Below are 14367 nucleotides of genomic sequence, written 5' to 3'. Positions count from 1 at the left end.
TGAATTTGCATGAATCATTTTTCACCCCCTGCTGACTCTGCTCTCTCCTGTCCATGTCACTCGTGCAAGTAAAGTTCTGAAAGCCATGTGATGACTCCATGTTCTTGTTTTCGCCGTGGGGCATGGACTCACTTCTGCAAAACTGATTCATTGAACAATTTGATAATCAAACTCAAACGTTCACATTGTTTTTTCTGTTATACAACTGCTAAGAAAAAATGTATATTTTTTGAAAACCGTTATGATGGCTCTACCAAATGACGGTATATAAAACTCAACAAACAAACAAACAAATAAATAAATAAACAAAACTGCCAACTCTTCAAACTTTAGTTTCAGTGGTTTGACATCTCTGGTCAGTCACTATGAGGCCAATATTCAAAACATGCTATTTTCAGCTAAATTTAGTAATCCTTAAGTTTTCAACTGAAAATTCATGATTTTTCAGAGCCTAAAGTTAGGCCTGTACGTCATTTGACTTGATTTAGGCTCCTAAGTTAGGTGCTAAGCAAGCACCTAACTTTTTCTCCCTGCCTTAACTTTGCTTTTATAGCCACCTACCTTTTAGGCCTCCTAAATTTAGGTACTTAGTGGAATTTGGATCTTAAATTTAGGCACTCAACCCTAGTAAATGTTCAAAAAAGGCCAATGTAGGACTCTAACTCCAAAAGTTAGGAGCCTAAACTGTTTGAAAATCAGCCTCCAAGTAATTTTATAGCTGGCCAGAAAACCTTAGTAGCAAGAGGATGGAAATGAAGCACTGGATTTACCTGTGGTAACTGCTCGGATTGGCACTTATAACCCTAAAGATTTTTCTGGGCAGACGGGATGGGCCATTTTGGTCTTTACCTATTATCATTTACATTCAGGCCAATGTAATATATGTGTGCATAAAACGGGCACTCATGACTGAGCGCCTGCTCTCCTAATGCACGTCAATCCACCTTTCCAGAGTGCATGATTTAATATTAAAATCAGCTGCCGTGGTAAAAAGTAGGCGCCAGGGGAAATTGTGTGTCCCTAGCACTCCTCGGCATTGGGTGCCCAGGAAAGGTGGCTGTCGGTGCGGGTTAGGAAACAGACGCTCAATATGATCGTTCGTTTTCTCCCGCTACCAGCACAATAAACACCCACAATAAACAGAGCCTGAAACCATGTATATTGTGGGTGTATACTGGGTGCCCAGAAATTTTTTTTTTGTGAAATATTTTTGTTTAGCAAAATTTTTTTGTACATGATTCCACTTTCTGAGATCCCTCCGACTTAGTATTGCGATGAGGGACTTAGTATTGCGATGAGGGATCACAGAAAGCAGGAATTTTGGATTTTACAATAAGCCTTTGAGTGCAGCAGACCTTTATGCCAGCCCCAGGGGATTAACCAATAGTCTCATCTACGTGTACCTTACCTGGGATGAGCGCTATTAGCTATGCGCTCAATTGGACGCAGGTTTTGGATGCGCTAATCCCCATTTTGCATTAGGGGTTAACACACATTTTGTGTGTTGAGCCGTGTGCTAGCTGCAGAGCATGGTATCGCATCGGCCTATATGTGAAACATGTTACACATTTTACATAGTTTCTTGAATTTAAAAAAAAAATCCAGATACATTATTTTACATTTTGTATAAACTTGGGAGACATATTTAATTTACAAATTATTTAATTGGTGGATAAATTAAATCAACATTCTAAGAAAAGCTTTATCTTTACATTAGGAAATACCTTTATTAAACAAACTACTATTGTTCTGATAAGTACTATATTGTTGTAGGTTTGGAGGGGAATTTCAAAATGTTTCCATTCTCTTTTTAAATTGGAATTCACATTTACTCGCTTCATCTGAAAAGGAAAGAGAAACAAGGAGAGGCCATAACCCAGTCTCAGAGCCACATCTCTCCCAAATAGGTCTACCTTTCAGGTTTTCCCCAGTGATTTTGCATGAGAATATTTGCATTCATTGCTTCTAAGAACTGAGTTAATTTGCATATTTGAGTGCAGAGCCAGTACAATAAGCGCCCCCCCCCCCCCCCCCCCCCATGTGATACGCAAGCCTTCTGAGTTTAGGGCTTATGTAGGAAAGCAGAAAGAAGCAAAGGATGCGCTAAACAAATTATGGCTTCCTACACAGAAGCAGATCACGTTTAAAGGTGTAAAAGGCAACATATTTTGAGAGGGTAAATTTCAAAGTCATCGACCTGGTGAAATGGTGATTTACATGGGGAAAATTGCTCTCCTCGTCCTCCACAGTCTGTGTTACTTTAAGCCTAATGGCCTGGAGGCATTCCTGGGGCACGTTTAGGTCAGGGGAGGAAAACAATGCATGTAGATTTTGTCGTCACATCTACGCACACTTTTATTTTTCCAGCATCTTGCTGCCCACTCCAAATAAAGGTGCAAAGTCCGCAGGTACAAAATACCAGAAACCTTTGGAGGCAGTTTTCAAATGGACCTAGCTATCCACCTAGCTCTCCTTTAAAAATGAACTGCAAAGACTTTGCAGCTATGCAGGCCTTATGAAAATCCCCTAAAAGTTTGAAAACAGTAATGAATGTTTTGTACGTGCTTTTTATAAAGAACTCTTTGACACGTTGCAGCTGTATGACTTGTGCTAATGATTTATTGTACCCATTTTGATCCATTTGTGCTTACTTTGTACAGTGCTGCATATACCATCAGCGCTATGTAAAAATACAATGATTGTACTAAAAAATTACTTTCACACTTAGACAAAGCTGGAGCAGACAACATTTAAGCAAAAGGCAATTTGAGTAGCTATACTTTTTTTTTTTGTGCTGTGGTTGCTGTGTTCTGTGAAAACATTTTGCATTTGAATCACAGCTGTCTCTCACATGACCCCTCTTCCCCTACTGCCTGGCCCTGTAGTGAGGTCACAATCTTATCTGTAAAACATCAAATGTCTGTGCCAAAGAAATGATAGTGCTGTCTCAAATCCAGTACTGTGTCCTCTCTACAGAATTAGGCCCTACCAGAAGTGTTGAATGGGAGAAGATGTTGGCTTGAAACACAATTAACTTTGATAATTAATGACAGGAACAACTTTGAAAGCATGTGCAAGGGTGAATGGGTTCTGTATATGTTTAAGTAGATACATCTGAAAGTACTCTACAGTGCGAAAGTCCTTCTCTGAAAGAATCCTTCACGTTTCATCATTAAAATTTACACTTCTCACACAAGAAAGCGAGATATACATGATTTAAATGCTTATATTCCCTGCAGCATGCATCCGTTTTATTAGTGTCATGTTTCAAAATGAGTTAGAGGCAAAATTTCCCTTTTCTGAGATGTTAAATTTCTTCATATTTCTTCCATGGCAAAAAAATGAGTTTAGTGTAAATTAATACAGCAGTGCAGTAAAAACACACAGTGAAAAGCAAAAACTTACAAACTGGATTCCAAATTACTCAATGCAAGCATTTATCCCATTACTTGGTACCTTAATTAACAAAATTAAGCAAACATCTGAATGCTTTCTTTGTTAGATTACCAATGAGTACACAATTTTTAATGCTCAAATAATGACCTTGAATGCCCCCAGATTTTGAATTCTTTCACAGTTCTACTAATAAAGCAATATAATTGTCTCATATCTGAAAAAAAAAATCGAATCCAATAACCATTAATCCAAAAAGCAGTTCTTTGCAATATTTCATGTTACACATGGAGGATTCCAGGTGGGACAAATTTGGAAGCCGGCAAGGCACATCCACAAAGAATTATGCTCTGGCAGGAAGTAAGAGTGTGAATGCTAACTGGAAAAGACAAGAGGAGCTAAGCTCCATGCTGGGAGATGAAATGCATCAACAGCAAAGAGGGAACTGAGGCTGAAATAACAGAAATCAAAGGGAAATAACACATGACCTCTTCCATCATTAATAGCAATCAAATGCAAAAGTTCCATGCAATGCTTCCAAACACCTCGATGAAACAGTTCTCTGTTGCCAATGTATTCTCTTTCATTTCTTTTCATGAGGAAAGGTTGGAGAAAGTTGACCTTTGGGAAGAGATGCTGCACACTTCTAAATTAGTGAAGGAGCTTCCCGCATCACTAGAATACTCTGGGTAGGAGGAACTAGATGAGATGATATTTTTCAGCCTCTGAAGAGCAATGATTAATAGCAAAAGGAGAAAAGCCAAGAGACTCAAAAATATGGACACATAGACATAGACATTGGATAAGCGGCCCGAGGAGGAAGAGGAGGAATCCACTGATGTTGACAGAGATGTTGGAAATAATTCCAGAAATGTCCCATTTCCCATGCTGCCTGCTACTGCAGATGAAGAGTCAGGTTCTGACATTTTTGCATGTGTTATAAAGTGAAAAAAATATACCTTTTAGTAGCAAAAATCAAAACTTTAGATGTTCAAGAGATACTCCTGCTCTTTCCTCTGTGCCAATGACTTCTTGAGTATCGATGGCTAGCCCAATAGCAAGTCTTCTTGGATATTCCAAACAGTTGAAAATAAAGTTTCCTTGAACACTGCAGTACAAAAACAAAGCAAATAGTAAGCATACTTCAAGAAAAAGAATTACAGGATTTTTCTCCTTGGTAAGATGTTACCTGGGTCCAAATTGATATTCATAGGTCACATAGATATATAGTTTTAAAACAATATAAGGATAGCTTTCAAACAACTGCATGTGGTGGCATTTGCATACTTATATGGCCATGAGCAGATCTATGCTAGTAGAGATGTGAATCGTGTGATCGATCGTCTTAACGATCGATTTCGGCAGGGGGGGGAGGGAATCGGATTGTCGCAGTTTGGGTTTTTTAAATATCGTGTAAATCGTGTAAATCAAAAACTGGCACACTAAAACATCCCTAAAACCCACCCCGACCCTTTAAAATAAATACCCCACCCTCCCGAACCCCCCCAAAATGCCTTAAATTACCTGGGGTCCAGAGGGAGGGTCCCGGTGTGATCTTTTACTCTCGGGCCTCCGGTGCGTTGTAGAAATGGCGCCGGCGCTACCTTTGCCCTGTCATATGACAGCAGGGCAAAGGTAGCGCCGGCGCCATTTTGTTTTTTTGTCCCCCGATGTCAGGAGCATAGGAGATCGCTCCCAGACCCCTGCTGGACCCCTAGGGACTTTTGGCCAGCTTGGGAGGGCCTCCTGACCCCCACAAGACTTGCCAAAAGTCCAGCGGGGGTCCGGGAACGACCTCCTAAACTCGAATCGTTTTGACGTACGGCAAAATGGCGCCGGCCATACGGCTCCTGACGTCGGGGGACAAAAAAACAAAATGGCGCCGGCGCTACCTTTGCCCTGCTGTCATATGACAGGGCAAAGGTAGCGCCGGCGCCATTTCTACAACGCACCGCAGGCCCGGGAGTAAAAGATCACACCGGGACCCCCGCTCTGGACCCCAGGCAATTTAAGGCATTTTGGGGGGGTTCGGGAGGGTGGGGGATTTATTTTAAAGGGTCGGGGTGGGTTTTAGGGTTGTTTTAGTGTGCCGGTTTTTCCGCCCTCCCCCTTCCCCTCCCCCTTCCCCCGATTTACGATTTTTGACGATAAATCAGGGGAATTCCTATTGTATCGCGCTTCTAACGATTTTTGATGATTTAAAATATATTGGACGATATTTTAAATCGTCAAAAAACGATTCACATCCCTATATGCTAGTATTTTATAAAATATGCATATCTATATTCTTCAATAAACACGCATATGTAGGCTAATGTATGAATACATGCAATGCATAGCAATGCATTGAATGCATGAACCTTTCTTACCTATTTTAAAAATGTACGTGCATATATTTTATGCATGAAAATAAAGCAGAATTTACTCACTCATATCAGGATATATGCGCATAAGTCAGTGTATTTTAAAACCTGCGCACATTAAGGAAATTACCAGTTTTACCAATTAGTCCACCAGTTTACCCATTACTGATTAGTCCACCAGTTTACCAATTACCGGTAGTTCTTCTCCAGGTCATCAAGACCCTCCTAGTTCTTCAGCCTGAACTCTCTCTCATTCACCCAGACCTCCCACCCAGTCATTACACAATAAACATGTTGTTTTTTTCCAAACTGTTTTTATTAGGAATACTGGAACACAGCCTGGACATACAATGAAAATATAAGTACAAGTAACAAGGCAGCAATCCTATACAATTTTCTAATAAATTCCCCCCCCCCCCCCCCCGAGCTGGAGCGAGAAGTAGGAACTTACAAATATAATCGCAAGTGGTTAAAAACTACCAAAAGTTCGTGTTATAATATTCATAACTAAAATGTCCAACGGGGAGAGCTTCTGAACTGTATTTGGTAAAGAGTTGTAAAATGGGCCCCAGATTTCTTTGAACAGCAACTTCTTCGTTGCATGAGAGATGAGAAAATTGTGAGCCATATTCCATTTGAAACTTCCAACATTAAAGATCTCCACATCCCTTCTGTTGGGGGTGTAGCCTTAAGCCAATGATGAAAGAGGCATTTTTTGGCAACTAAACATCACTTGGAAATAAAAATAATATTGTCAACATTAAGGGATTCTGCTCCACTATCATTATTTAAAATGCAAAAAGATCCAGACCAACAAACGTCCCGCCCAATAAGAGCAGAAACCTGTTTTCGCACAGACTCCCAGAAGTTTTGTACTGGCTCGCACGACCACAAACAATGAATGAGAGTAGCATGAGAGCAGCCACATTTTATGCACACACCAGAGGCAATTAGGTGCGGGTTGGGGATTAGATTGCTCTATGAAAAATCTTAATTTGCATTTCCCTGAGGGTCACATTTATAGTTATTTTATTAATGGAAAGAAAACAATCTCGAAGCATAACCTCATCTAGCTCCTCTGGAAAGGCCGGTTGCCATTTCCTAAAGAGGGTAGAGAAAATGGTGTGAGATTTAGTTTACTGATAAAAAATATATAGATTCAATAGAGAGCTTTGTTTAGTCACAAATAACCGTATCAAAAAAATTATAAGAGGGGTTCATTGCAGATCCCGTTACCTCCTTCATATGTCATGAGAAGAAGGTTCTCAACTGGGCATATAACAAGAATTGAGTGGATTGAAAACCTAATTTCTCTTGAAATTTTTCAAAAGAGTAAAACTGTTCTGAGATGGGGTCCAAAAAATCCTTAAGAAGTAAATCGGGGATAGAGACAAATTGTGACGAATAGGCAATATGTGTGATGGAAAGCGGGGGTTCTCCTGGGCAGGAAAGTCTGGGGAAAGAAGTGATGACAGCTTCAAAAGCTTGTGTTTCTTACCCCAGGTCGTCCACATTGTCTTCACCAACCCAGACCGTATCCCTGCCTCATGTAGCTTACAAAGGGAAGCATGAAGAACAAACTTAGGGTTTAAAGTACCACAAATGGCAGATATCAAAGTGCTGTCAGTATATTCAGATGTATTATTTAACCAATCTCCCAAGAAACGGAGGTTGGCCACCCAGGAATATACCCTAAAATCAGGAAGATTAAGCCCATGTGAGCCCTTGAAGCTGTTAGTGTGAGATGAGAAAGCTGTGCCTTTTTTCCCCCTCTAAATAAATGTCCCCAAAGCTTTCTGTAATAGATACTGGTCCCTTGGATGTTAGACAACAGGAAGCATCAATAAAAGATAAATGAGTTTCGAGGCCAGGACCATTTTAATAGCTGCAATACATCCCAATAAAGAAAGGGGAAGGCCCTGCCAACTCAGTAGCTTTTGGCACATTGTTTCCATTAGTGGAGGGATATTAATGTGGTACCAATTGCTGGGATGTTTATGAATATGAATGCCAATGTATTTTATGGAATCTCCCGCCCATTTTACGGGTAAATCCAGCAAGTCTTGTCATAAGAGCCCAGAGACGTCTATGGCTTCAGTCTTCTCAATGTTTAATTTAAATCCTGAGACCACTTGAAATTGCAAAAAAAATTGTAGCACCATTGGGAGTGCCGTCTTGGCATTGCAGAGGAGCAGCAAGATATCATCTGCAAATAAAAGAGTTTTGTATTGACAGGATCCCACTGCAATGTCAGTGACTTTTGGGGAGTGTTGTAGCATGGTGACTAAGGGTTCCACCGTTAGTATGAATAGTAACGGTGACAAGGGGCAGCTCTGGTGAGTACCTTCTTTGAAGGGAGAATTCTTCTGAGGGAAACCATTAACTAAGATCTGGGCTGTGGGATTAGTGTTCAATACCTGGATGATTTGGTAAATCTTCCCAGCAAATCCAAATTTTAAGAATCTTCTTAGAAAAGGCCATGCCATGTGATCAAAGGCCTTTTCCGCATCACAACTGACCAGGAGTGGTTCAGTAACAGAATTCAAACTACTACCTCTCCAAGGCTGCCTGTACCTTATGAATATTGACTATAGACCGTCTCCAGAATATGAATCCCACCTGGTCAGGCGAAATGAGCAAGGGCATAATATACTTCAGGTGATTCACTAATACCCTGGCATAAATCTTGATATTCAAATTGAGAAGAGAGATAGGCCTATATGATGAAGGGAGTTGACTATCCCTACCCGGTTTGGGTAAAACCACTATTGTGGCTGCTCTCATTGTGGCCAGCACGTTCTCCTGTGCAGATATATCCTCATATACAGCACATAACTTATCCGAAATCTCTAATTTCAGAGATTTATAAAAAAAAAAAAGAAATCAAGACCATCTGGGCCTGGAGCTTTGAGTGCAGGCAGAGATTTTATAGCCTTGGAGATTTCTCCCACAGTTATTGATTCAAAGTCTGTAATTGCTCAGCTGACAAAGTAGGGCATGAAATTTGGTTTAAAAAGCTACCTATAGCCTCTTGGTCTGACGGATCAGCTGAGTATAAATCTTGATAGAAATTTGAAAACACTTGTGCGATTTCTGATGAGGATGTCCTAAGGAGGCCTTGCATTCTTTAAAAGCTGAAATAAATTTAGGGGTTCTTGACTTTTTAACAACTTTGCCATCAGGCACCCAGATTTGTTCCCAATACAATTGGTATTTCATATGACATATGGAGCCCGTTGCCTGCTCATGGAGTAAGCTGTTAAGCGCCTGTTGCATTACTTTAAAAGCAGCCAGGTCCCCATCTGAGGAACTTTGGACTAAGTTGCGTTTCTGGTCCTCAATCGTGTTTCTAGGTGTAAAATCTCTGCTTGGATCATTTTCCGCTTATGGCTAACATAACTGATTATATCTCCTCGGAGTATGGCCTTAGCTGTTTCCCCAAAAAAGCATAGGTTGATTAAGGTGTTGACCATTAAATTTAAATAATTCAAGCCACTTTCATTGAAAATAACCAGGAAAGTCAGGATCTAAAGCCAAATTAGCGGGCATCCTCCATTGACTCTTACCCTGTGGTTCCCTCAAATTTTCTGCCCTGTCACTGGACAGTGGTCAGATATAAGTAAATCCCCTATAGTTACCCTAGTGAACCAGTTAAGTAGAGACTCCAAGACTAGTAAGTAGTCAATTTGAGACCTAGTAGAGTGGGCATGAGCTAGATAGGTAATGTCATGCTCCCCTGGATGCAAGAGTCTCCACAAATCCAGCATGCGGTGATTATTACATAGAAAACAAGTACCCTTAGTTTCACTTAAAGGGTAATCCTTCCATGGTGGATATCGAACTAATTCAGGGTCTATAATACAGTTCAAGTCTCCCCCCAAAATAATTGGATAGTCCCCAAATTGGGCTATTTGGGAAAGTAAACCTGAGAAAAAGGAATGGTCATAAGTGTTAGGGGCATATGCTGAGACCAAGATTATCTCTAAACCCATTAAATTGCTTAATAAAATAAAATACCTTCCCCGAGGGTCTACCACAGATTTAAACAGTTGAAATGGTACTGCCTTGTGGATAAGGATAGCTACCCCACAGCTTTTAGAAGACCCTGGAGCAGCATATACGTGAGATACCCATCTTTTCTTCAATTTAAGAGATTCAACAGAGGTCAAATGAGTTTCCTGGAGAAAAAACACTTAGGATTTGAGCTTGTTAAGCTGGGTCTTCACCAGGGTCCCCAATCCAGCAACATTCCAAGTTGTGACTTCAAGAGCCATTCCGGTGTCTCAAAAATATGTATACACAAATATTGCTCTTATTTTATTTTATATTTATATTCCACTTTTTACTCTTTGTTTCAACACTTCAAAGTGGATTACATTCAGGTACTGTAGGTATTTCCCTATCCCCAGAGGGCTTACAATCAAAGGGGGTCATTTTCAAATGCTTATCGCACACGAAAAGTCCCCTACAAAAATCACAACCTGAGTGCATTTCGCCACCTCCATCTTTGCACCCGATACCTGAGATTTCCCCCCAAAATGTAAATTAAGTTTTCTAAATTACTAAACCACCTGCCCCATAATAATGAACCCATCTCCCTTAGCTCCAAAGTTTTCCCAGCCCTCACCCTTAAAAGCTAGAGGAGAGTGTGTACAATACCCACTTTTAAAGCTCTAGCTCCCAAAAACCTCCCAAAACTTAATTGAAGTATTGTACCTTCCCAGCCAAGGGGACACGGAGCCATCTGATGTTGGATGTGCTGACCGCCACCCCAAACCACTGGACCAAACTACATTCTGACTTTTACAATTTGTAAGTATCCGCAGAGAACATTCGAAAGTTAAGCTTGAACATTATAGAAATGGGAAGAAAAGAGAAAAAGATAAAAAGCAGAAAAACCTCCCTCCAGCACCATACCCCAACAACAAATTATTTAAGGGTTCTAATGATGTAGGATAGAGCACATATCACATTTCGTATGCCAATCCTGGAAGAAAAATAATTTACGAGGAACTAGTGCGGCCTTATCTTCTGTAGGCAGCAATTTCAGAAAGTCAGCAGCCGATCCAGGGTTCTCAAATACATGTGTACTCCCTTGGTGCCAGACCTTCAGCTTAGCTGGATATAATAAAGAGAATCAAATTTTTTTAGCCAGCAGAGCTGTACAGGAAGATGTACACAGGTCTCTCCACAGGTTAGACACATGGGCTGAAAAGGCTTGAAAAATCAGGATCTTTTTGTTCTTATATTGAAAGTCTCTCACCTTGTGATATTGCTGAAGAATTAATACTCTGTGTACATAATTTAGGAATCTGGCGATTACAATTCACGGCTTGCTGCTGGTGTCATCTGCTCCCTTTATGCCAATCCGATGTGCCCATACGATCCGGCCTACTGATGAAGAAGGCAGAGTAAGAACTGCAGAGGTCAGCCAGGATTCTAGAGCGCAGGGAAGGTAAGCTTCAGACACAGATTCCGGGATGCCTAGGAATCTTAGGTTATTTCTCCTAGAGCGGTTCTCTAAGTCATCTATTTTTGCATCTCTGGTCTGTGTCTCTTTCTCAAGTTGAACAATACTATGTTCCAAGGCCCCCACGTCGTCTTCAATTAGGGCTACACGTCCTTCCACCCGTTCAACACGCGCATCAAAATCAGTTAAAGAGGACCTCACCTCTGGTATTTGTTTAGATATTTAATGCAAGCGCCTGTCTAGCGCAGCCACCAACGCTTGTGAAATTTTATCTTCGAAAGATTTCTCCCCCGGCGTGTCGGGGAGATCGGGAGGCGTTTAACATTATAATATAGTTGCCAAATATGAATTTAAAACTAGATAGTATATTCCATAAGTCATTCATGGACTGAACAAACTTCTGAGGAGAAAATAGCATCTTTTTAGCACCCCAGCCCCACCAGCACTGTATCTCCTCTTAGGGTCTATATAAGAGCCAGCACTCTGAAGCTTGGTGGGGGAAAAGGGGAGTTGAAAATGATCTGACAAAACCGAATCCCAAAAGACAGATTATGAAGGAAGATTTTGTAGTCAAGAATACAGGTAAGTAGTGATTTTCCTGCGTAACTTCCTTGGTCTGTCTGAAACTGCTCAGTTAAAGGTATGGGCCGGGTTCCATGGCATGCATACTTTTTGGCCGGCTTAAAGAGAGGCGTTCCTGTGGACCACGGGAATAAAATAAGACCTGTACACTACATTTTCAAATGTCCATGTGCTATTCTACCCCATCTTGGCCGCCTGCAAAAACAGCAAGTGTAAAAGTATGCTGTTGCTTTTAGTGTACATTCTTCACACCAGGCCTGGACAGATTTTCTGTGCATCTAGGAGCCCACTGAAAAACTTAGGAGCCAGCAGCTGAGAACTCACTCCCACCCCTTGTCCCACGAAAGCTGAAGAGCTGATGGGGGGAGGGGTGTCCCACGCGGAGGTCTGCTACAGCTCTTTTAGCACACTGTGCCTGGTGCTGGGGGTTATACCTCAGCCTGATGGCTGCATCTGAGGTGACTGCCTCTTTGCTTCACCTGTCAGTGAAGCCCTGGTCTCCACCAATCTCCCTTTCTCAACATCCCTCCCCCCACAAACACACACACATCCCTGTGCTCTCAGTCTCCTCTCTCAAAGCCCTCCAGCTCCAGCAGTCTCCCTCTATCTCAATTCCACTATCCTGACCCCTCCTGCCTTCCCACCCACCCACCAGAGATTTCTCTCAACCCCCCTCTTCCCCATTTCTCAGCAGGTTTTCTCCTCCCCCCCCCCCCCCCCCCCCCCAGGTATCTCTTTCTCAAACCTCTCCCCTCTCTGGAGCAATCTCAATCAGAAACTTCCCCCACACCTTCCCGGAGTAATCGCTCTTAAACTTCCTCCCCACCCTCTGGAGCAATGACTCTAAAATCACTGCTACCTCCAGAATAATCCTTCTCTTAAACCTCCCACCTCCCTTCAGAGAAACCTCTCTCAACCTTCCTCCAGAAATCTCTCTCTCAGTTGCTCAGTCATGCCCCCTACTGGAGCATTCTCTCAAACCTCCTCCATCTCTCTCTAGAGAAATCACTCGCAACCTCCTCTCTCTGAATTATTTTCTTTATTATACTCAACTTCTTGACTCCTCCCCACATGCCCCCACCTCAATAATAAACATCTCTTTTCTGAGGCATGGGCAGCTGAAGGCATCTCTTCTTCAAGTGTTGAAGCCTCAGCTTCCTCCTCCTTTCCCTATTGGCCTGCCCCAACCACTAATCCCATCCTCTCTTCTATGGCCTGTGTGGGCCTGCTAACATTGCCGACTCCTCCCATTGGCCTGAATGGGCCGCCAATGTTGCCGCCTCCTCTGCTGGCTGTGCAGGCCACTAAAGTTGACTCCCATTGGTTTGCCAACATCATAGGCACCACCCTTAAATTTCTGGTTGCCATGGAGACCTGGCACTCGGTAGGGGGCAGAGAGTTGATTTCTGGCCCTGCTTTACAATAGATAAATATCAGCGAGGAGCTGCCCTGGGTAGTCTCTCTTTGAAAATGAGCAGCAAGCACATGCAGCAAAAGTTCCTGCATATGTTGCAGTTATGTGACCTGTGTGAAAATAGCCTCCTAATATCACTGGATGGATATACAGTCTTGCAATTTAACATAAGTTCCCCAGACTCTCATAAATGTACGTGCAGTAAGCTACACCTGCCTGGGAGGAGGTGTATTTTCCTGTGTGATTGTCCACGCGTGTAACAGCACAAATGGAAATTTTCAAAGCGGATTTAGATGCATATATCCACTTTGAAAATTTGCAGACTTTAGCCAGATGCAGGCTGCTGAAAATTACCTCCTAAGGGCCTGTGCACTAAAGGTTAGTGTACAATAATCTGCTGCACAGATTAACATTTTTTAAACTCTCAATGCAGTAAGCTAATACTATGCAATTTCAGTAAGCTAATGCTAATACTAAAAAAAGCATGTTGATTGGAAAATAAGCGTTCAGCACAGGTCAAATGCACATTTTTACTCAGGAAGGGGGAGGGGCATCTCTTGAAACAGGCATCACTTAAATCGCTGGGAGAGAGAGGGTACACATCCAGCTAAGTGGCGGTGTCTAACTGCTGTCAGATTAGTCTATACTTATTAAAGTGGCAGCAGCTAACCATGGCCAGATTAGTCCATACGTATTCAGCAAAGTGACAGCAGCTAACCACGGGCAGATTAGTGCATTACTTATCCACCTACTGGCAGTAGCTAACCGCCACGATTTAGCCAAATAAATATGGACTTATCCCGGTATCTGGTTGAGGTTAGCTGCCTCCACTTAGCTGGATAAATATGGACTTATCTGCTAGTTAAGATTTATCTGGCCAGCCACGGAGCACGGAAAACTTCTTTTGTTTTCACCCATCTCTCTTGGTTTTAAGTGCCAGCACAGCAACACTGGAAACTTTACTCCACCTCTGAGCAGGAGTAAAGTTTCCAGCTGTAAACAAAACCTGGGTTAGGGCCAGCACACTTCTCTGTATCGGGGAGTTCTGCTTAATGTCCTCATTTGCATGGGATTTCCATGCGAGGGTGCTAAGCAATAAGCACATTTTTGAACGCGTATTCTGTGAACATAAAACCTCTTGTTAC

At 42.0% G+C, this 14367-nt stretch overlaps 1 protein-coding gene across 1 annotated transcript in view; it reads right to left on the bottom strand.

The window, feature by feature from the left end:
- Positions 1–2516: 2516 nt before the first annotated feature.
- The window catches only part of SERTM1 (serine rich and transmembrane domain containing 1), a 121894-nt gene continuing 110043 nt past the window's right edge, over positions 2517–14367 (bottom strand). Inside the window, exon 2 of the mRNA XM_029601718.1 lies at positions 2517–4501. Coding sequence (XP_029457578.1) covers positions 3987–4319 — 333 coding nt within the window. The 5' untranslated portion in view covers positions 4320–4501 and the 3' untranslated portion in view covers positions 2517–3986. The remainder of the gene's footprint in view (positions 4502–14367) is intronic.

The sequence above is a fragment of the Rhinatrema bivittatum genome, chromosome 5 (assembly GCF_901001135.1).
Source record: "Rhinatrema bivittatum chromosome 5, aRhiBiv1.1, whole genome shotgun sequence".
Lineage (NCBI taxonomy): Eukaryota > Metazoa > Chordata > Amphibia > Gymnophiona > Rhinatrematidae > Rhinatrema > Rhinatrema bivittatum.
Note: the sequence above shows the minus strand (reverse complement) of the source record. Positions and strands in the feature narration are given on the sequence as shown.